The 23,156-nt window shown below is 41.1% G+C and overlaps 1 protein-coding gene across 2 annotated transcripts in view; it reads left to right on the top strand.

Moving 5' to 3' along the window:
- Positions 1–1,565: 1,565 nt before the first annotated feature.
- The window catches only part of rhbdf1a (rhomboid 5 homolog 1a (Drosophila)), a 31,334-nt gene continuing 9,743 nt past the window's right edge, over positions 1,566–23,156 (top strand). Inside the window, exons 1-2 of one of the 2 annotated variants that reach the window (XM_059348787.1) lie at positions 1,566–2,696; positions 23,012–23,156. In XM_059348787.1, the coding sequence (XP_059204770.1) occupies positions 23,040–23,156 (117 nt within the window). In that variant the 5' untranslated portion in view covers positions 1,566–2,696; positions 23,012–23,039. The remainder of the gene's footprint in view (positions 2,697–23,011) is intronic. The other variant, XM_059348788.1, reaches the window with a different exon arrangement.

The following is a 23,156-nucleotide window of genomic DNA, read 5'->3' as shown; positions in this document are numbered from 1 at the left end:
TTAATGTAGGATATAAAAATGCATTACAAGGCTAACACCCTTTAAAAAAATAAATGCAAAATGTATAGTATACACATAATTGCTGTGAAAATGCCTTTGCCATCTCTGGGCTCACACTTGAGAATGCCCATGAGGTTTGGGTGTGAATTAATGAATAAGACATGGCTGCAGAATCCCACAAGCAAAGAATGGGAGGAATCCCAGCAGCAATGAGAAAATAATGGCATGACACACATGGGAATCTCAGTTTTGTATGTGCTTGTGGTCTATCTATCCGTCTATCTATCTGTCTATTTGACTGACTGTTTGTCTGTCTGTCTGTCTGTCTGTCATCCTGTTCTTCACCCTTGCTTCTGAGTCATTTTTCAGTTGTTGTGTCCATAGTTCTTGACAAACTAAACAAGACAAACCAAAAGTGTACAGAGTTTAATATGCCTCAGTCAGCCATGTTCAACATCACCAGATCTACACCCCAGGCTTATATGACACCGGTGATATGCTCACTGACGTGGAAAGAATTTGTGAGATATATATAATAGTTATTAGACAATCAGCTTCTTCATTGGCTCAGTAATAAAAACAGGGCTGTATAATTCACTGAAATGCACTGTGAGCAGCATACGATTCACTGATGCCATGTGATGTCATGATCGTCATCGTGTCATGTGGCAACAGTGCATGGTTTGTCTAAAAATAGGAAAAAAACATAGAGGTTTACATAATATTTACTTTTAACGATTACTTGACTTCTTCATTAACATTTATTTATTTATTGATCTTTATTAATTTCAACTTTATTTATTTTATTTAAGTTTTAAGGGTTTTTAGATTCTAAAAATCCATTTTTTAGTATGACACAATCCATGTTGTCTTACCCCAAATGAGCCGAGAGAAGCTCCTTTTTTCTGTACAAACACATGAATTACATTTAATTTATCTTTCTATTAAATGAAGTGTTCCTACTGGTGACTAAAAAAGTACAATCTCAAGGTTTTGCAGCTTTGTTGCAGGCTTTATTGCTCATGCAATATGTGCAGTGAATGCAGAGTGACATATTCCTAAAGCTGTGCTACTGTTTAAGAATAACCAATAATTAGAACAAGAGGGAAAAAAATGAAATGGAAACAAATATTAAGAGAAATTCCAATATATTAATGACATTACTGTTGCTTCTAAAATCACGACTTTGGAATGCACCTTCGTTTTTGTAATATTGCATGGAATGTCAATGAGACATTTATTTTGAAATCTTCCTATATGACGCTGATACAAAATTTGGAAAACACACTTTATACACCTTTCATGTTTTCTTTTTCTTTCACTGGCTTTATTGTAATGTTGCATCATCATGGAATGTCAGAGACTTTTGGAGGATTTTGAAATATGTGATGTTGTCAGATAGGGATTGCTCTTTCATGTAAGCCATAAAACACGTTTTTTGGCCCATTTTAATGTTTAAGTCTTTGTAGTTAACAGGTAGCATTGATGACCCAGGCTGAGGATAACACGGACAAAATAAATTAAAATACCATCTTTATATAAAAAAAAGGTGAGTACCATCCTAGACATCATGAAAAAAACAGACAAATAATGGCCATTAAGTAGGCTAAACGAGGAATACAAATGGGAAAAAAACAGCATTTAATACAATTTATAGATAGATGAACCAAATAATTGGTTATAGTGATGTATAATAAACAAACCTTTCTTTAAGAGAATGCATTAAAAAAATAAAATCAATCAAAAATAATTTTAAACCGGGAGTACAAATTTAGAATTATAACAATTTATAACAAGCAATAAGTAGAAGGCCTATTGACATGTAATTGGTCAAGAAGTAGCTTGTAACTATCTACACCAAGGAAACAATCAGATGCATTTTAGACGCATTATTAATACCCTTTTTCATGTAGGCCTATACCATTTTTTTTTTTTTTTTTACATTATTTTGAGCCACAAACGTCACTTTTTAGAAGTAATTCACAACAAGTTAAGCTGTAAACTGAATCTGCTTTATCCTTATTATTATTACATTGTTATCACTATAATAAAATAGTGTTCAATTAATTACAATTTAAATGTAGACTACGTATTACACTTTTATTTTAAGGAGCTCCATGGATGATTTTACATTTGTTAGGTGGAATCACAGTAGATGTAGTGAGGTAACCCCTGGTTTAGGTCCCCGGACCACTCTGACTGATGATATCGCTTAGTCACCGCCGTGCACCGGGAGAAGCAGCGCCTCCCTGTGTCCACACAACGATTGGTTGGTGATCTTGACGGGCTCGCCTTCTCCACAGACTGTCTCCCAGTCCAGGGCGGGGCTGACTCTCCGCCAAACTGAATTAAGCTACAACCGGCAGCAGAAAACTTACCCCGGGTCGATTCATGGAGCAGTGTGGGAATGCTCTGTCCGTAGGTGGGAAGCAGAGAACCGGACAGGCAGCTACGTTTCCACCACACCACCCCGGACTGCCTCTGCTGCTGGTGTGATCAAGAGTGGCCAGATTTAACACCACGGCACCGGGCTTGGCTGAAAAACATCTGCGAGGTGAAAAAAGAAGCGCGTTTATTCCTGCGCCTCATAATCAGGATGATGTGACAAATCATCTTATCTGCTGCCTGGGGAAGAAATCTGTGAAACGGGATTTTTTTTTCACTGCTGGAGATCATCTGAGCTGCTTGTTCTAAGGGTAAGTTGTGTCATTATTTCTCCTGTGGTCGCCCATACGGAAGGCAGCAGCCGGAGGAAGCGCTCACGCGTCGTGATCGAGCTTAGACTACTCGTCGATTGAATTGCTAGTCAATTAGTCGACATGGGAACCCTTCACTTACAGGCTGGACATAGTAAGCAGAGCATCATTTAGGTTTCAAGGTGCTTTTCCATTTGCGGCGCATGAAAGGGAGTTTTTATAGTGAAAGTCGGCTATTTAAAGTGCTCATGTTCTATAATTGGGGCCCAATCACCCTTTTTTAAAAAGTGTGAAATACCATACACATTCAAGTGGAATTAATGAGGTGTGAAATGAGCCTCATGTCCAAAATGAGCCACAGGCTGAAGATCTAGATTACCTCTTTTATTTGAACTTAAACTTAAACTCAGGAGAGATTACTTTCATTAGAAGCACACTGCCAAATACTTGATGGCTCAATTCTTAACATCAGACAACATTATCTCATGTGGCCAGAGGCTGATGGAAAATATGCTCGGCCTAATTGTAATTTTGTACACAGGAATGAACCTAAATGACTGGGTTGTTGACTAATCATGCAACGCATCATGCATAAAGTCACACCATGACCTCACTCGTCCTCCTCCCACTCCTCTTCCTCCTACTCCTCCCTCTTCTTCCACCTTCTCCTGGTCATTATCAGCATCACCACCCTTATCCTAAGAGGCAATCATGGCTGTTTGTGCATGTTTCTGTGAATCAACACATAGCAGCACCACACCTGCAGCCCAATTTAGATGGCTGTGCATAAATGTTACATAATTCATGATGAATATAAAAAGAGCAGCATGGGCTTCTCACATCATCCCCCTGCACTTGAACTCTTTGAACCTGAAAACATTATTTTTTCTTAGATCTTTGTTTCGTTTGAATTGTGCCTTTCATGAGGCGTTGGTGACTCAAAGTGACTCACGGCAGACAGTCACAAAAGGGCAGAAATTCTGCAAAATTATATGCATTCAGGGGCCACCTAAATGTCTAGATTTGACTCATCAGAGGTCAAAAGCTCTAATAAGGTTGCTCACATATTAACAACTTACTGACATCAGAAAGGTTATGCGCTCTAATGTCCTACAATACCTGGGCAAACTGAAGTGAAACCGTAGATGTACTGTATTGGAAACTGCTGAGTTATTTTGGCAGACAGGACATAGGAGCACATGGCCCGGTTTGTGTGCCCAGTGTTCCTGAAACCTTATCACATGGAGGGAGGGGGATCATAGCTCTGGGTGATGTAATCACACCGATAAAGCAGGGCTCTGATGTGTGATAGTGGCAGTCATGCTCATCCTCTGTATCTGATCCAACTGGACTCCAGAGAGAGTATTCCCAATATGTGTGTGTGGATGTTTATGTGGGTGCATGTGGGTACGTGATATGTGGAGGGAGCCGGGAGTAGCTCTGCTGAGGCAGGTGGATCATCCAGGCTGGCCTGTGTTGACTGGCTGGTATGTGAGTTTTTCAGGGGGCTGCTGAGGGGGCCACACTGTAGTCATGCCTGCATGACTCATGGCGCGGTATCTGTCTGTCTGTCAGTCTGGCCAAGTACACAATCCTGTACAACTGCTTCATGGTGTTGCCTTCAAAAGAGCTACAGAGCGTGATTTTACGCTCAGTGGTTATGTTATCAACCTTCATTCATTGCCATTCGTCAACAGACATTTGTCTCAGTACATTACAAAGCATGCATTACTACGCAGCAGCACCCTCGTGATGTTTCTCATATGTGGCCTAATCACTTCAAGATGATGCATCTGGGGAATTCAGGCAGATCTTTCTGACCCTTTAGATTTGAGGTTTTTCCTACATTTTTTCCTAATACATATTCACAGATATGAGGGTGTTAGATTGTGTTTTTATTTATTTGTTTCTATTAATATGTATCCCTTCTTTTCATATACTGATTTTTTTCATGTTGTGTCTCCTCTTGAGCAACAGCAGATTTCTGTAAGTAAAATAGTTCGGTCCAGCCTGTAAACCAGTAAAATCTGCAAATCTGGTCTTTTATTTTCTCTGGCAGATGTGTCTGGTCAGTCTCCCATCAGACATATTTCCTGCTGGTAAAACTCTCGCTAAGTCATCCCAACTATTTATGTCATATTGGGCGGGTTTGATAAGATAACTGGCATCCAACGCAACTCAGAAAAACTCAGATCAAATTGTCAAGCTAGACAGGACGGATCTAAAGATTCTTTCACTCACCTCAAATGTTTCGAGAAAGTTTGTGACCACGCCGCCATATTTTCCTGCATGAATATTGGACCAAGCACCACCCCATTGCATGTGTCACTCAGCACTACGTCTTTTGTTACTCGGATTGGCTTATTAATTATTCATAAAATTAGATAATTTTTGTGTCCTTTGTCATACTAATACAAGAGAAACACAAACAACTTAGGTCTGCCACTGTTGTGACATAACGTCCGTTCTGCACAAGGACATTGGCTGATGCCTTTATTTGTTCCAAAGAACCTAGTTCCCCAAAAAATATTATGTTGATCTTTTTCAACGCATAATTCTGCATAACAAAAAATCTGCACATTAATCTCACAAAAAACCCTTGTTGTGTAAAGAGCAATGTTTAAAAATAAAAAAAAAAGGACTTACTGACTTTTAAAAATCATCTCATTTTTCTATTTGTTTTTTTTGGGCCTAAAGTATTGAAACCACCTGGTTGTCAGCTTTCTCATAACCACACTGTTATGTTTATTTTTTAAGAAGATATCTGTCTTTAGGTGAGTCAACTTTGAAGGTCTCTGACTCCTAAATAGTTGGTTGTTATCATTTATCAAACCACATTCTAACCCTGTCTCACATCGGTGAACATGCAGGAAAACATTTGTAAAGAGGTGAGGCCAGAAAGTGAAAGATTTCTCATGGACTGCCACATCTACTAGCAGGACCCAGTTATTTAGGCCTGAATGTTCTTCCTTTGTATCTGATGCTCGGCTGAAAATCAGTGATAGATTTCCTGGAAAAGGCCTTCTGAAATCAGCCTGTTCCCTAACACGGGTGTACTCTCTCTGATTGTTGGTCATTTTCTTTAGTTTCTGGACGGAGCTCGCTCTGAGTTCAGGCGAAATAAGCTTCCCTGGGCTGAACAGTCCCATGTGTGCAGAGCACATGCTTCTCTAAATAACCTCAGGCTGTTTCTCCAGCAAACACATCTGTATCACGAGTGAAACATTTGCGCACTTGAGAATCCTGTTTTCCAGATGACCCAAAGTTTACATTTATTTTTAGAAAGTTGCTTTGACAGTATACTTTAAAGGACTAATACTAAAATGTTATAACATATTGTATAACACTGTAAGTCCATCTCTAACTGTAATATTTCATAGACATTTGTTCTTAAAGGAGTGCTCCATCAGTTTCTATCCTCAAGGATAATCTGATTATCCTGCATGCTTTTCATAAAGGTATTTCACATGTTTACATTCTGTTAAACCTTGACAGGAAGCTCATTTTCACACAAAGTACCCTTTTACTACTTTGTATTACAGTATCATTTTTTAGTCCATAATATCTATCTGCCTAATCTAGTATTATCCAACCAGGCCTGTAGTACTTGAGTCTGGTCTTAAAAACCTTTTAGAAGTTTTGCACTTGTCTTGGTCTCTGTCCTTGTTGGACGTGGCCTTGTCTTGGGCTTGGGCTTGGCTATTGGTCAAGTTGCTCCTGGCTGTTGTATAAAATATTTCCTGACTTCTACCAATATGATGTATTAGATTAGTTTGATGTTAGAAGACACACCAGTCTTGTTTATAAATATATTATTTCAATCCATTCCAACTCTTTTGTCACTATATTGGCACTGTAAAAGACATTGTTGCTTTCATTATGGTCATGAACAGGATCTGGTTTGCTCTGGGCTTGGTTGTGACTTGGTCTTGACTGCTTTTAGACTTTGTCTTGACTAGAGCTTGTCTCGTTAAAGTTGGTCTTGATTACAGCCCTGATTCCAACTCTTCAGGGAGCCTAAATTATGTTTACTTTGCAGCTTCATACAGCAGGGAATCATTATGTAAGCCGTGTGCCTTATTTTATTCTCCCTTTGCAAAAAAATCTGCCCAAAATATTTAGTATCTTAAGAGAACTTTGGCATCTTGACTTGAATCTAAAATGCATTTGTCTTGGTTTAAACAGTGATTCTAGTCCACCAATTCTGATTGTAATGATGACCTACTCCCTGTGAGTATATAGTGTTGAAATGTGGTTGTAAAAGCTTCACACATTAAGTATTATAGAGCTGAGTTATTTCTCTGACCTGTACTAGCTTTGTGTGAAAACTGCTACAGTGGAGATAGTATCCTGGGTTGATTTGTGAATGTGGGGCACGGCAGCAGACAGTATCAGCAGAGGTCAAACATGTCGACCAACTTGTTCTGCTACTTTGGAGACGCATACTTTCCTGCAAAATATATTTGTTACAACTGTTCCCACAACTGAGCTCAAACAGACATTAGCTTAAAAAGCATGTCAGGTATGTTTTTACAGGGGATTGATGGTGAGGAAGCCCACAGGCAGTGTTTGATCTAGTTCTCGCTGGTGCTCGCTCAGCTCGTACCTCTTTCACTTTGATGTGGGTTACGGTTTTGACTAAGATGTCAGGAGCAGGAGCAGTGATTTTTCTTGCATGTCAAATAATGTGAAGAAAAAAACACAAACTGTGTCGTGTCTGCAGTGGCTGTCATACATATGCAATAAAGAATGTAAGCAGATACATTCTGCATTATTTCCAAAGAAAAAATATTGATTGTTTGTGGTGAATTGTTTTAAATTACACAGGAAGTGTGATGTTTGTCACTTGCAGAAATCATCATCCTATGCCTCCTTGTTTGCTTTCCTGCTTCCCTTGTTGACGGCCTGGTTGTGTGACTCACAGCCGTTGCATCCAATTGTTCCCCTCCTGTGACATCGTGGTGGTGACATGATGCAGCGGCAGCCATGACAGTGAAGTCAGTTGTGATGTAATGCTGTAATGCAGCAGCAGGGCTATTTCAGGTCTACCTCTGAGCCTCCAAGGCCTCCATCTGCCAGCATGCCACCCTGCCCTTCTCTCAGTCAGCACCTCATCTGTCATGAGCCAGACAGCCATGCATGAACCAGCATTCACAGAATTTACTAGAAACCTTTGATGCACAGGTTTGGAGAAAAGTCGGAGGCGTGACTAAATTGAAAATACAGGTTACTATGATTTGTTTTCACAGTTATTTGATTCAAGCCAACATTAGGCTGCAGCAGAGATGAAAACATCTAATTTGGGGTGGGTAGTTACAGGGTGTTTTGTTCCTGTTGCCTGTGTTCTCACTGACATGGTGTCTGTGGCTGGTTAACCTCAGGACAACGTTCATTTTCAGGCCTGTGGGAATTTTTCCCAGCAGACAGGCGCTTAAAGTCAAGCACTCAATGGTTCCTTGAACTTTGATCCTCCTCTTTATGCGTGAAGAGCTCTCAGAGGGCGTGTCTGCAGATAACCCAATAAATATCTTTCTTAACCCAGTGCCTGGAGACAGAAATATATATGCCAGGTATGTTGAAATTGCGTCACCTCACCTGGGTAAAATCCCTTGACAAACGGGTGTTGTTTCAAAGATCACAAAAGCTTAAATAACAGCAGTAAAACTTGATGGTCAACTTGTGAGAAATCAGTGTAGTCTTGTTCTTGTATCCTGCACTTAGTTTTATGCAGACCTTTTTGATATTTATAACTGCAGTTGCAGAAGGGTGGTTCTGCATGAATTGAAAAGCTACTTAAATAGACAGTGCAGGTTATGCGAGATATATGTACCAGGGATTTTTCCAAATCCGGCAACCCCAATTGTGTTGGTGTGTTGCCATTAATTAACTATTTAATTGATAAAGCCTCTAGTGGGAACCTTTTAAAACTTTCCAGAAAGTTACAAAAAATTAGACCAATTACAACTGACAACAATTTTAACTAACTTTTATTTTATGTTGATCTTGGCGCCCCCTGTGGACAAACGCAACTGTGTTTCCACAAGCATCACCGCCTCGTGTTGTGAAGATCTTGATTTTACTAGTGCATGCACTTGTAAAAAAAAAAAAAAAGCTGCAATTTATTTTTAATACTATTTTTCTTTATTATTAGGTTATCGCTCTCGCCTTGCAGCAAGAGGGTCGCCAGTTCTGAATTGTCCGCAGGTGTGAATGAGAGCATGATTGTCTGTCTCTGTGTGTCAGCCTTGTGATAGTCTGGGGACCTGACCAGGGCGTACCCCGCCTCTCGCCCAATGCCAGCTGGGATTGGCTCCAGCCCCCTCGACTCGAGTGCGGATAAGCAGTTAAGGATAATGAATGAGTGAATGAATATTACATATCTTTCTTGGTGGAAGAGGGCCTTTCAAATTTTCAAATCAAACAGTTCTCTCCATCTGTTGAATTACGGACCATGTTGACCTTTGGTTTTGCCCATGCTCTGTCACTGTCCCTTTTCCCTTTCACTCAGTTTCTTGTCTTTTTCTCTTTGCTGATCCTGCCAGTGTATTGGCCATAACCACAAAAGATAATGTAAAAACTCATTTTCTCAAAGGAAAACTCTCATTCTGCTTCCTTTTTAACTGACTAATGTCCTATTCACTGTTACTCATCTTGTCTTATTTTAAGACCCCCCCGGGCAAGCATTAAGAATAATAACAGTATAGAAATCGTCTTGCTGCTGGTCTCATATGTAGGTCATATAGAGGCATCAGTATTAAAATGAAACTTCATAACCAGTTTCAACTTCTCGTTGCTGCTTTAATATGCAAAACACATCCAGGAAATGTAGCTGTTTGTGGGCATTGCTAGTCCACATTAGCAACTGTAGTGTAATGCATGCAGCCCAGGCCTCATATGCTTTAAGGACAGCACTGTGTTGTAGCTGTTTACTTTCTCTTAGATCATTGTCAGGCCAGAGGACCAACTAAAGGAACACCCTGACTGATAGTGTATCCCAACACTGTTACAGCAGCGATGAGGGTGCAGTTTTAAATAGTATAGTCCCCCCTCCTTCCCCTCTATCTTTGGCACAGTCAGCCGTCATACCCAGAGGCTGTGAATCCTCATTGTGTACCAGACTGAAGTTGACTGTTCCCTGAATGGAGCTGCACACACACAGTTATATCTGGACAGTTTCAACAGTCCCACCAACATCACATACCATGTGCCAAACTCAGCAGCTTTCCCAGAAATGAGGGTGTGTTTTGGAATCCTCTGTGACTTTTCTTTTACTGGCTTTTTTCGGAAGAGGTGGATCTTAGTCGGTTTGAATGCTCTTTTCTTTTGACTGAATTTGAACCATTTAAGTGTTGAGATTTGAGGCTGAGAGGTCTATAAGTATACCCATGGTGCAGCGTAAAGTTCTATTTTATTATGCAGTTTTTTTACACAAATATATCTGGGTTAATCTTTTGGGCTTTGTTCAGTGTTTGTCTGTCAAACAGATTGACGTGGAATCAAGCCAGGTGCTGTTGGCATATTTGAACATGTACCTGATCCCATAAACTCTCAACTTTCCTTTTCTACTGCCTCTGTTTCTCTTCACACCCGTGCCAACTTTCCTTCCATTTGCAAGTTGACAGAGCTTGTTATGCCGCGTGCCAGGGAAAATGATGTAAAGCCTCTCATTTATGGTGCCCAGTTAATCACGCCCAGTTATAGTGAAGGCATCACGCTGGAAGCCTAATATGTGGTGAAGCATATTCACTCAGAAGTCGGCAAAAACAAACATGAACAGTAATGCAAATCAAAAGTAATTTATTCCTGGAGGCTGAGGGTTTGTACTCCCACTCTGGGAGACAAGTTTTTTTTCTTTCACTTTTCTCATCGTCTTTGAATTAGACATTCAGTCTCCTCGCCAGTATTACATTTCCTGATGATTTGTCGCTTCTGCATGACAATATTTGCTTGTTATAAAACCAAATGAAGCACCCATACATTAGTGCTGTGTGACCTGTGGGAAACTGACCTATTTCCATTGAAAAATAGTCTGTGTGTTCCCTTTAGTTAAATCAGGTTTGAGGAGGCCTCCCTCTCACTGGGGCTGTGACTGTCCCAGAGGACCTGCCCCAGCCTTCCCAGTTTTCCTGTGCCTTTGTCAGGATTTTTCCACTGATCTCTTGGCCCAGCTGCATGGCTTCATTCTTCCTCCAACCCCCTCCCCCCCATCATCCTCTCTTTCACATCTCCCTGATCCCAGCTTGGAGACCCTGACCTCACCTCTAGGTGTTGCCCTGTGTGCCCCCTCACTTCCTCAGAGAATCATCAGGGAAATCTCTAATATTAAATTGTTTAAGGAAAAACAATTGTGCAAACAATCTTGCGGCTTATATGGATTAGTGCATCCAATGCACCACTCTGCACGCTAGAAATTCAGTGCTATTCAAGCTACATATTTATTTATGTACATAGTAACGTGTGTGTGTGTGTGTGTTTTATTCATAGAGTTAATTTTATTGTCCCTGAGGGGAAATTAGTCTCGCACATTGCTACAGCTAGAAGAAACTGTGGATATTTATTTGAGATTGACAAGAAAGCAGCATGTATATATTGTACTTTGCTGTACTGCACAAAGTGTTCAGCAGCTTAATGGAGGCGGGAAACAATAATCGCTTAAATCGGTCTGATTTGCACTTTTAGTCCTGAGGTTGTGGCAGAGGTTCATATTCAGTAGAGGGCATGTTGAGAGTACTCAATCTTTTTTGCTGCTTATCTTTTCTCTTTCTCTTTTTCTGAGAGCTGTCTCTTGAATATCAGTCATAGAAATGGCGCCACCTTGATGAGTGATTCTCACTTGCTTTGACACAGAGACCCAAATCTCACCTCATATTTATCTGAGCCATTGCTCAACAATCTAAGTTGTTCACAGCCTCTGCCACAATGAATTGTGACCCACCACAATGACTAAGTAACCGTCAGACCCATAGATTTCTCCTGTGGGTTGGAAATGTAAGAGGCTAAATCGGAAACACGCTGTTTCTAAAGTTAATTTTATTTCTCCTCTACAAGATAGTTTATGCAGAGGTATTGCTGTAGTTAATGTATGTGGGATTGATCTGTGTGCTCTTCCCACCACATGCAGCGCTGGGAACTGGAGCACACACTGTAGCTGTGAATAAACACTTATCTGTTGGTCAAACTTCTTTATCTTCCGTAAGTCAGATAAACTGCGTGCCTGTAATTCATTTTCATGATGGCTCCCTGCCTCTCCGGCTTCTCTTTCATCCACATATTTGCCTGTGTATCAGATGAAAGGGATTCAAACATGCTGGCTTTATTAAAATGACCTAGTTGTTATGGGTGGAAACGGTTTCCCCTCCCACCAAATCCAGAGGGGAACCTGAAGACTAAATGGGTCTCTGCAGCTGTTGCCCCTGTACAAATTAAGTAAAATCCTCTGACCTGTAATAGAATCAAGTTTATGTTGTCACCCCTAACACAAAATGTGGCTCTGTGTGACAATGATATGTGACACTATATGTGTTTGGTGCAGAAGAAGGCTGCTGGCACAACAACCTCAATTGATATTCCCTGTCCTTCACTTGACTGTGCACTCCTACATATACACACTGCACACTTGTAGACACATGCTCACACTCACTCGCCCACATGTGTACATATATTCACAGCCTGCAGTGGTGCAAATCAATGCAGTCAATACTCTGGGCTGTAACAGGTCTGCAAATATTTCAAGCAGGATTGATTTGAGTAATTTGAGTGTATGATATGAAATGTTGAAAAGACTGAAAAGGTAAAAACCTCAATTAGACCTTGCTATGAGGGCTGAGTCGATCTGTGAAAACATTAGGCTCTGAAAAATAAATTAGTGAAACATTGTTAGATTGAATGAATGATATCCTGTTCAGGGCTATTGACTGTACATGCACGGTCGCCCATGAAGTTGGAATAAAATATTTTTTACCTCTTTCCATGAAATGATTGTGACAATGTGATTTATTCTTGACAGATAAAGCATATATCGTCTCAAAACTTGATTAATCAATCTCTTCCAAACACATCACATTGAAAATGAAACCACAATTAACAGAGGATTGTGTCTGAAAAAAAATATATTCCAACTTTATGGGCAATCATGTACATATAGACATGGTATACATCTATGAATTATTCATTTAAGTGTGCTTTTTAAAGAGCTTTAGCAGTGATTGTGGACGTTAACAGTCCAGAGCTGCTGTTCGCTAGAAAAATAAAGGAATTGATGATTAGCTTTCCAACTTGACCCAATTTGAGAAAAAATGTTTGGTTAACTGTTAATTTTTTTCTCATAAGAAAGTACATTTTAATTGAAACCTGAATAATTGAAGAGTTAATATTCACTGTAGTGGCAACTAATATGTTGATTTGATTTTTGAAGAGGACTGTGTTTTGGAAAATGAAATTAGGCATTTTTTTAGCCTCTAAAGTCCTTCGTCATCATGTTTAGGATTGCTTAATCCTTTGGGAAGCTTTAAAGCAAACATTAAAGCAATGGTATAACTTAATAGGAATTCTGTTTCACCAATTATTTCATATCGCTTTCAGAAACCTCTTTAGGCGCTTTAACTTATGGGTTGATTTTCTGAAGCTCTGTGCCATGAAAGACAAGACAGCCTCCATTCTCTCCCCTGCTTGAATCCATGCTGATATGGCTAATTCCCATTATGCCAGTGCTACAGGCCACACTTCATCTACTCCCTTCAATAGACGTGTCAGCTTCAATGTCACACCACGCTGAGATCTCACTATCTGGCCGCTCTGCACCAGGCCTGAGCGGGAGCCAGCCTGACTCAAACAAGGCCTATTATTTTCTGCATAGGGTGATGTGTGCTTCGTCATGGACAGGGATGGGATGTGTATGTTTACATGTGCAGTGTGGATGTGTTCCTGTGCATGTGAGCAAGTGTATGTTGTTTCCGTGGCTGTGTGGACAGGACACAGAGAATGCGCCGGTCTGCAGTGTGTTTCCTGCCTTCGTTCTGCACGTCTCCCCCTCCTCTGCTCTGCACTTCCTTCCTTCCAGCACTCCTCTGTAAAATAAGCAGTAACCAGACCCTCTCTCCATGCTGGTGGTCCCCTCCAGAGGATGTAAGATGACAGAGCTGATGGTTCTCCTTTGTGAAGTATTTTTAACTCTGGTGATTGATTAGATTACAAAGATAAAACAGTTGTGATACTAGCATCATACTTTATGCTGTGACTTCTAGTTTTTATAACTTGAAGCTTAACCAAATTAACCAAAGACACCAATTCGCTGTCTCTGCTATATCATAATGGAGTTAACTTGTCTTGCGCCTCACCCTGAGTAATTATCTCAGCCCGGAATTTGCTTAGTCCGCCATTTTCATTGATGGAGGAATGAAAACTTCAGCCTGCTCTTGCTTTTTTTGACTACGATCACGCTGCACAATGACCCTTGTTCATCCTGGTCCACATCAGGCCGTACAATGCAGCCTTTTGTGGGCTTGATTCAGGCTGATATCATGCTGGAAACTATTTAGATGGGGATCACATGTTGTTAGGGCGCACTGTTTCTGAGATTCTCCTCTTACTCACTTAAAGAGAGAATGTCAAACCTCCTGTAGACAATGAGGTGATTGTTTGTACTCCTGGTACACTTTTGGGAGGACTGCGAGAAAGATGGCTCACTTCCTTTTGTTGTCCTAAGCGTCTTCCCCTAGTTAGCCATAAATCTAGGATGTTGCGTCAGACCCAAGGGCTGAGAAATGCACTACAACCATGTCAGAAAGTCTGATGCTCATGTTATTGATCTCATTATTATGGTGAGTTGTGCAAATGGAGATCTTTGACAAGGGCTGTCAGACCAAAGTAAAGGGATCTTTTTTTTTAGTTTGACAGCCCTTGTCTAATTTGGACATTCAACATGGAAATGAAAGTATTTCCATGCTTTGGAAAAGGCAGATTTATGAGTCCCTGTGTCATTATGAATACAATTATATAAATTGCATTATCATCATGTATTGCTTGTAATATGAAAACAGAATTTAAGCTTAATCTAATTGCTATGATTCATTGATGAACCATATGTGCAACTGCAGACATTTTATTTTGACATTCTAGTTGTTGGTTTGAAACATCTACCACAGTTCCTCACAGCCTCTGAGGTGAGATCAGGTCCTCTGGAGTATCACACTCTTGTTGAATTTCATTAACGGTCCATGTTTGCCATGCACACACTCTCTATTTAGCTCAGCATGGAGCTGTACAGTAGGCTGTTGGGTTTTCCCACTCTGTGGTAGGCTCCGAGCTTCCTTGCAGGGTACAGCTGGAGATACAGTAACTTGAAGATAAGCTTCTGGGGTAAACAAAGAGGTTTCAGGTCTGGCAGCTGGAGTAGCAGCCTAAAACTAACTGCCTATCAACTGCTTTAAGTGATGAAGGCCGTTTTACCGTGATCTGATTCAACAGGGTGTTACCTGATCACAAGTGGTCATTGAGTATTCATACAACTCCCTTGTTATTGTGTAAAACCCTATTTAGTTGTCTTGGCCTGTGAGGTATAGCCCTCACCGAGGGAGTTTTTACTGTCAGCTTCTTCCTCAAGATTAAGAACACAAACGCAGCTCTGGACCGAGACATGATACAGATTTAGTAAGTGAGCCTTATTTTTCCACTGAAGTGAAGACAGGCCTTTACTATCTGTTCTGAGCTGAAACAGGCGCGTTAACAATCCTGAGAACGGAGATGCTGTAGCTAAAGGGGCCTCGGCAATGTGCACTGCAGCTCCAGTAGCAAGTATGTAGTAAATAATTCACCTGCACAGAATGACTAAATAATTCAAGGGCTGAATTAGCCATGCATGTAATAAGGTTTCACCTGTACAGCAAAAAAACTTTGTGCAGAAGGGAGCAAAGGTGATATTCAGTTGGCCGATTCTGTTTGTAAACACACAGAGATTAAAGTAATTGTATATCTTGGTTCTTGTGTACTCTTAACACATCTCACCTCTCCTTCATATTGATTTCCTGTACAGGATATTACTGCATGTAGAAAGGCTGGGTCTTGTGCTGATAAAAATAACTGTGCAATTTTCTGAGACCTGCATTCGCCTGCCAATATATATAAGGCTTTGTAGAGGAAGACGGGAAGCGGTACCAGCAGTATGATAGTGAATACAGATTGTGCTTGTGCTGGTGGTTATTTCTACAGAGATAAACGGACGCATCCAGTTCCATAAAACTAGTTTGATGTGCACAGCTTTTGAAAGGTGTAGTCAGGTTGTTTTTTTTTTGACAGAAAACAGCCTGCTGCCTAGAGATCTGGAGCAGGATGTTTTTCATGTTGGTCTACTGTCTCATCCAGACGTTTGCGATTGAGCTCTATAAATACACCACATGCACACGGTCTGCTGTTAGGAGGCCATTTATACTTTCATGAGCTATTCATAGCTCTGGCACTCGATCCTGTCATTTAGTAAACACTGTTATGACAGTGGGGGAGCCTGGCAAAGGACCCGATACAAATCTGTCACTCCAGACTGAAGCCACTGAGACTAAAAGGTTAAGTCTTCATTGTAAAATCCTACCAAGTGCTGACAGCCTGAGCTAAAGATCTGTGGAAAACATGGGAAAAGGCATGAGCGGCTCCACCCTTCTTGGCTGGGTCTGTCAACCACCCTCCACCACCCACTTGGCAAGTCACAGCAGCCCGACCCGCCCACCGTGCCTGCCCCTCAGATAGCTGTGACACTTGATCTCAGGGTCAGCTGCGACGGATATTTCTGCTGTCTCTCTGTGTGTGTTTTTTAATGTCGTAAGGGCTGGTTTGGTGTGACAGCTTGTCACATGTCACTAGGGTCAATTCAGATGACTGCAGCTTTACTGGAGCTCAGTTGCACTTCAGTCTCTGGCCTGCGGCTGTCTTTTGCAGAGTATTTTCTTTCTTTTAAGATGGCAGAAAGAGAGATTGAGAAAGGCTTTAGGCCTTGACTGTGGACAGCTCAATTTTATTTTTGTTGAGGAGCAATGTGTGTGGAAGCAATGTGTTAAAGTCACACGGTTTTCATAGTCGCAAGGCTACATGCATTTTTTGTGGTTCCAAATATACTCCCTCATCCTCCAATTTTACCATTTCAAGACTGTTTATGGACTTCAGTATGCAGAAATATTTGAACCCAATAGACAAAAATAACAAATATTAGTACTGCATGAGAAAAATCAAAATGGTTTTTGCTCAAAACTGCACGGGAATAGCATAAAGTGGGCACAGATATGGTTTGGTGAAAGGATGAGGCACCCCCTTCCTTCACGACAAGATATCATGACATGTTTGGTAAAAAATGAATTCCTCAGGTTTAAAAACGGACCTTTTTGTGCCAGAGCAGCCATACATGAAAGACAGAGAAATCCAAATCAACGGTTACAAGTGGTTACTTAATATGTGTTCTGCAGTATGACATGTTTATTTTAGTGCCTGTTTCTGTCTTAGTTTCTGTTCCCCTTACCCAAATGGATTAAGTAGCTTTGGTTTTTTCAGCTTCTTAATTCAACCCTGGTCGGAAGCACAATGTGCTATATAAAGATCAAAAGCATAGTTCTGCAATTAATGTGCAGATGGGCCTCAGATGCCTGTAGGAACTACAGCAGACACAAGCCTGTAGTATTATTAAGTGCAAATGATTTGTGTTTAGATTGTCTGTGAGGTCGAGTTGCCAGATCTGTTGCTTCTTCATATTGTTTTCAACATGCCTCCACCCATTTGCTTGAGTGCTCTTCATTATGAAATCCCTTCAGTACTTCAGCTACTGTATACTGAGGTTGATTTCACAATTGAAGCATTAATTGTGTCTGACCTAGATGGTGTTTCATTTGAGAAAAACTCTGATTGGCATGTGTCTTGTTATATTAAGAAGAAGCTTTACCAAGAATGTTTCTAGTTATATTAGTGAGAGCATAACCTAGGGAGAGTGGCTGTCTGAATAGCATGCTTTCCCTCCATTGTTTCCAGTGTCAAGCCTTGCCTCCAGCGTGGAGTGAAACATAAGAAACAATGGATAGTAGGAGCATTTATAGTGAATGACTAACTGCTGGAGCATGGGGAAAACCAAACATAACCTGTTTGTGTCGTTAGGTTTTAAGTCAGGGAGTAATCTGCTAATCAATCTGAAACTTGCTCACATGACACAGAATTAATCAATATTAAAAATCTTGCTAGGACAAATGTTTAGGTTAGGGTTAGGGTTAGGGTTAGCCAAAGCAGTTAAAAGATTGACCTGTAGTGGACAAAGAAGCAGAAGCAACATGCAGAAATAGAAAGAGGATGAAAGGAGGAACGAAGGCCTGAGGCCAGGAAGCGCTGCAGCTCTCAAGAATGAGGTATCCGGCCTTCTCACTATCCAGATTAATGAGGTCATCCATCATGGCGCCCGTCTATGCATGCTAGGGAGCGATTCCTCCTTTCTACTGTCCACCCTGACTTTATAATCCATGGTAGGAGCAAGCTGGGCCCTACTGGGTCAGCCACCTGAGGCTCTGTCAGCCTTGATGACACAGCTCTGTCAGCCACCCTCAGTGTGGCTGCAGCATGGCTGCCTCCTGTAGAGCAGACCATAGCAGTAGAGTACACACAGTACCCGGAAACCAGCCAGCTCCTGTCCATAATGATTAGACTTCATGTGGTTTCCTTCTCTGCCATTTCAGCTTGGTTCAGTTTGAGCCAGAGACCTTGAGGAATGTGGGTATGGCATGCATTGAGATTCAAAATGGCCCTGGAGAAGATTTCAAGAATGTACTATGTAATATTTACAAGACTATGTAAGAAATCTTTGATTCATAAATTATTTTTATGTGCTCTTGCTGTATGTAGATAATATGTGTTTGGTTTAAAAAAGCTCTGTGTCCATCATTTCCCTGCATGTACACTTGTGAATAGGGATTTTTTTTTAAAAGGCATCAGCAAAAAATACATAAAAGGGGCCATGGCCAGATTACTAGTTTATTTATGATGAATCTGAAACAGGAGGACTATGCTCTCTCACAACCTCTGCACATAAAACTGGTTATGTTGTGCACAATGAACAAGCACAAAATGAAGAAGTAGCACAGCACCCACCTTCACTTAGCTTTTTTTTGTTTTAACCCTGGCTTGAATGTCCATCCACTAAGCCAGTCTTCTGTATGACTTTAAGCCCCACCTGTGGCAGCTGTTGTTATAAACCAGTGTCTTTCTCTGCATGACTTGAGACCATTACCAAGTGATTAAATTAAATGATGGCATGGAAAACATCATTGGGCTTGTGTTTGTATGCAGAAGGTATTACAATAAATCGCAGCTCCTCAGACAGAGAAAGAGGGTGCTGGTTATGCCTGTCAGCCCCAGTCATTATGGCCTGCTGGACGTCCTTGCACCTGGAAAGACATCAACTTGTCCTCTGTGTTTTGTCCGCTTGTCTGTTTTCCCCTGCCTAATGAAGAGAAGAAGTAGCCTGGAGAAGCAGCGTCAGCCCCAGAATTAAAAACAATCCGTGCAGGGTTGTCATGAGTCTTGTAATTGAGTAGGAAGTGTTAGTTTCTCATAAGGAGCAAACCACAGCAGGAAGCCAATCTTCCGTGGCACAGTGCAAAGTTATGGGTGTGGGTGTTTTCCCTCTTTTAGATGTGAATCTTGAAGTAAAAACAAATCTTTTTGAGAAACTAGATTAAATCATGGTGGTCTAAAGAATGTGCACCTGAAATCAGTGCTGGGAATGTAAACACTGTAGGAAACATTACATGCTTTGAATTGTTGCCATACAACATCTCAACCAGAAAAAAGCCCAATTACCTTGAGAAAAAGATAAGATATTGTGGTGCATTAGCTAAGAAGTTGGTCCGGTTGAATAAATTCAGCAGTATAGTCTTGTCTCAGTTAGCCATTACCTTTAGAACTGATTTTCTTTAACCGTCAAACTTGACCATGAACAGATAACATGTGCTGTCAAGGGAAGGCTAATCCTCCAGTCTGGATAATTGCCAAACACAAAATTCAATCAACTCTCCTTCGCCCAAGGATATCTCTGCTTCTGAAGGACTTTCTGCCGACGAAGACCCATCTTTCTCAGACGGAGACCAGCCTTGAGTCCTACCTTCTCTGTGCAGTGATTTCTAATTGTCACTCGATGGGAGAGATGACTGTCATTTTGAGTGCTCCGTCACTGTGACAAATGAGTCGGTGGCTGTCATAACCTTGCTTGCGTCTGAGCAATTACTATGCCAACTGTTCCAGCTAAACTCCTCCTGAGACACGAGTCGCAGGCCCATGCCAGTTCAGCTGCCATGTTGACTTTGGAGGAGGACAAGAGAGAAAAAGGGAGACAGACTTCCAAGGCCCTTGGCTTGGCTGTCAGTCAAACGTTGGAGGTTTACCTTGGGCTGTGACCAAATGCTCTTACAACCCACTGATCAGTGGGCTAATGGAAAACCATCACAATAGCTGCAAGACTGAATTAATGCATGGAGTTTTGCTAGTATCCTCTCCAAGGCTCCTTTTTAGGGAAGCTAATTTATCTTTTTTGTGTCCGCTAGCCAACCCTTCTTTAACAGATCACTTAACATTAACTGACGAAATTAGTGTCTTGCATGCGGGGGTGTTGTGGTGAAAGTGCCCAGCAGCAATATAGCTGAATGCAAAAACACTCAACATTAACCTTTTTCTACTAGCTCGGGGTAAGTAACTCCATGTTGGGCAAGTGGAGTGCCTCATGCAATTGTCTGATCAGGCAAGTGGAAAAATAAATGTGATGTCTAGTATATTGTTAACGTTATCTGAAAATAAACTGTGTACTGTATCACTAAAGCAAAGCTTTTCCAGCTGAGCTGCAATGCCCAAATCTGTCTCACCATCAAGCTTTGAACAGGACTGATGACAAATATCTAACACCCAGCACCCTGTAGAAGTTATCTGTGTTGTATCTGATATAATATACTAATAGTTTAATATCTCTAGAATGATATTTCGAAATTGTTTTGTAACATACTATTTTTAACTGTTAAAATTATTATATTAATTGGTCAAAAATTGTCTTGTTGATAAACGGTTAAGTATGATATCCTTGCTACTTCAACATATCTTCCAGTGTATTTGGTGCTGTGTGAGAGTACAGTACTGACTGTCATTTGAAGCTATGATATAACAAGGCAACCTCTTACTTCATTTACATAGTTTGAGTGTTTTTTTCTGTCTGTGTGGGTTTATTCTGGCTGGCAAGTAGACACAGCCATAAAGAAACTATGAAGCTGTAATTGCCTGTAAATGGCAATCACTCACACAGAGACCACATGCGAGTAAGGACGAGAGGAGTGAGAGATGGTAGGCAGGAAAAAAGGCCTAAAGCAGGAGGAAAAGTGCTGTGCAGGAACAATGAGTTGTTTAGTTTGCTTCCGTCTGTCCCTCCTTCATTCTCTGGAGGCAGAGCAGTATTAACACAAATAGAGTTAAAGCAGGAGGAGCCAGGGCTTAAGCAATCAAACAATGTTTAGCATGGAAGAAAATTAGGTTCCCTTGCTGTCTGCTCTCAGTTCAGTCTCAGTCTGTTCTGATCTGATGCCCCCTCCCTTCACTGATCTGCTCTATATCAGCAGTCCCGCTGTTTGAACTAATGGTGAAAGTAATTAAATGTCGGGTGTTCTGGCCTGGGGCAAGAGAGAGGGCTGTTGCACACAAGCTGAAATACAGGATTTGCATTTCCCTAATGTTAGTAGCCGGTCCATGAGACAGAGAAGTCTGCGATGAGGCAGATGACTTTGCAATCTTTCTTCAGAAACACAAAAAAGCAAATTGAAGCACAATATGTCACAATATGTCACTTAACACTCTGTTTACTGGTCATCATCCGCATCTGTTTCCCGCACCCACACAGTTTATGACTCCGCACCAACCGGCTTTGGTTCAGCCTCCCTTGCTAATCTGGTATCACAGTCCAGACAATGTCACTGGAGGTCATACAACATTCTATGCAAAAGCCTAATAGATGCACAAGGTCTAAATCGTCTAGACTGACAGTTGATGAAACAACTTACAATGCAAACTGCTGTTTCAAAAACATCTATTTTTTCTGTCTCTTGTAGCATTAAAAATATTTTTGTGGTTGAAATGTCAGCACATAATATAGTGATTATACCAGTGTCCTTCTGGGAACTGGTGGATTTAGAAATAACTGTCAGCTAGAGCTAGACCGTGTTTAAATATTAACACATTGGTGATGACCCCTGCTGCCCTCAGTCTGGGGTTTTCCTTCCGTCTCTGCTGACAACACTTCCCATCATCACTTGGGCTGAAACAGAAGCCTGTGGTGCATTGAAATGGCAATGGGAAGCAGATGTGGTCATAAGAGGACGTGGACTTTCTTCAAGGAGTTGGATCTGTAAGATGAGATCCAGCAAGGACGTGACCTGCTCAAAGCTCCTGATGTGACAACAATATTGTGTTAAGTTGTTATGTTGTGAAACAAATAATTTAAGAACGGGAAATGGATTCTTCAAATTCATTTGGTTTCGTAACAGCTCCGTAGCTGAGGAGACACCCTCTTTTGCAAGTTTACACATTTGTGTTTTGCAGAAAGGCAGTCATTATTTTTGTACATTCCTGATGTTGCAGAGTGAAAGATGGCTTTAATCAATGATGAATGTGTGACTATACATACATACATTTATGGAATAATGCTTGATCATTTGAAGCGCATGATGTCGTTAAGGGGTAAAAGAGCAGCTTTCCATGGGAATAATGGGAATTAAGTATATGACAGGAAATGAACCACCAGGCCCAGAGAAGTGAGGTTAGTTGGTGGGATAATAAAATGAGAGCCTGGTGATAACAAGGCTGCAGCTACAGGCAGGCTGTCTGATGGTGAGGTTTACTGTGCACCTCCTTTGGTCCACAGGACTCGTCGTGGGAATGCATACACAGTCATTAGTCTCAGATTTTTTTTTACACAGAGAGGGATTAAATTTGATTTTAACTGTAGAATTATGGGATTATTTTTAAGACTGCAAACTTCCCCACTCTCCAGCACACGTATTTGTTGCTTTTTTTAAATGGCTCTGTGAACTGTTTTGGGGAAGGAGTAAACGGTTGTAGGCTGTTCTCTGTGTTTTCCCTTTTACTATCTAATGAACAGAAATATGTGAACGGACATGCTGGAGTCAAACAAGGGGTCTTAGCACCCTCTTGTGAAACAATTTTGCAGCACAAAATCATTGTGTCCATCATGTTTATACCAGCAAACAATACCACTTAAATGTTGAATACTTAATAATGCTATTTAATTTTCTCTTTCTGTGTAGCTGGCAGGCCTGGGGTGGGACAGAGAACATGGCTGAACCACGGCGGGAGAGCACCAGCAGCCTGCAGAGGAAGAAACCTCCCTGGCTCAGACTGGACATTCCCACGGCTCAGATGTCACTAGACGAGCCTCCCACTTTTGTTCAG

Source organism: Centropristis striata, chromosome 13, assembly GCF_030273125.1.
Source record: "Centropristis striata isolate RG_2023a ecotype Rhode Island chromosome 13, C.striata_1.0, whole genome shotgun sequence".
Lineage (NCBI taxonomy): Eukaryota > Metazoa > Chordata > Actinopteri > Perciformes > Serranidae > Centropristis > Centropristis striata.
This window is presented reverse-complemented; position numbering and strand designations above follow the sequence as displayed.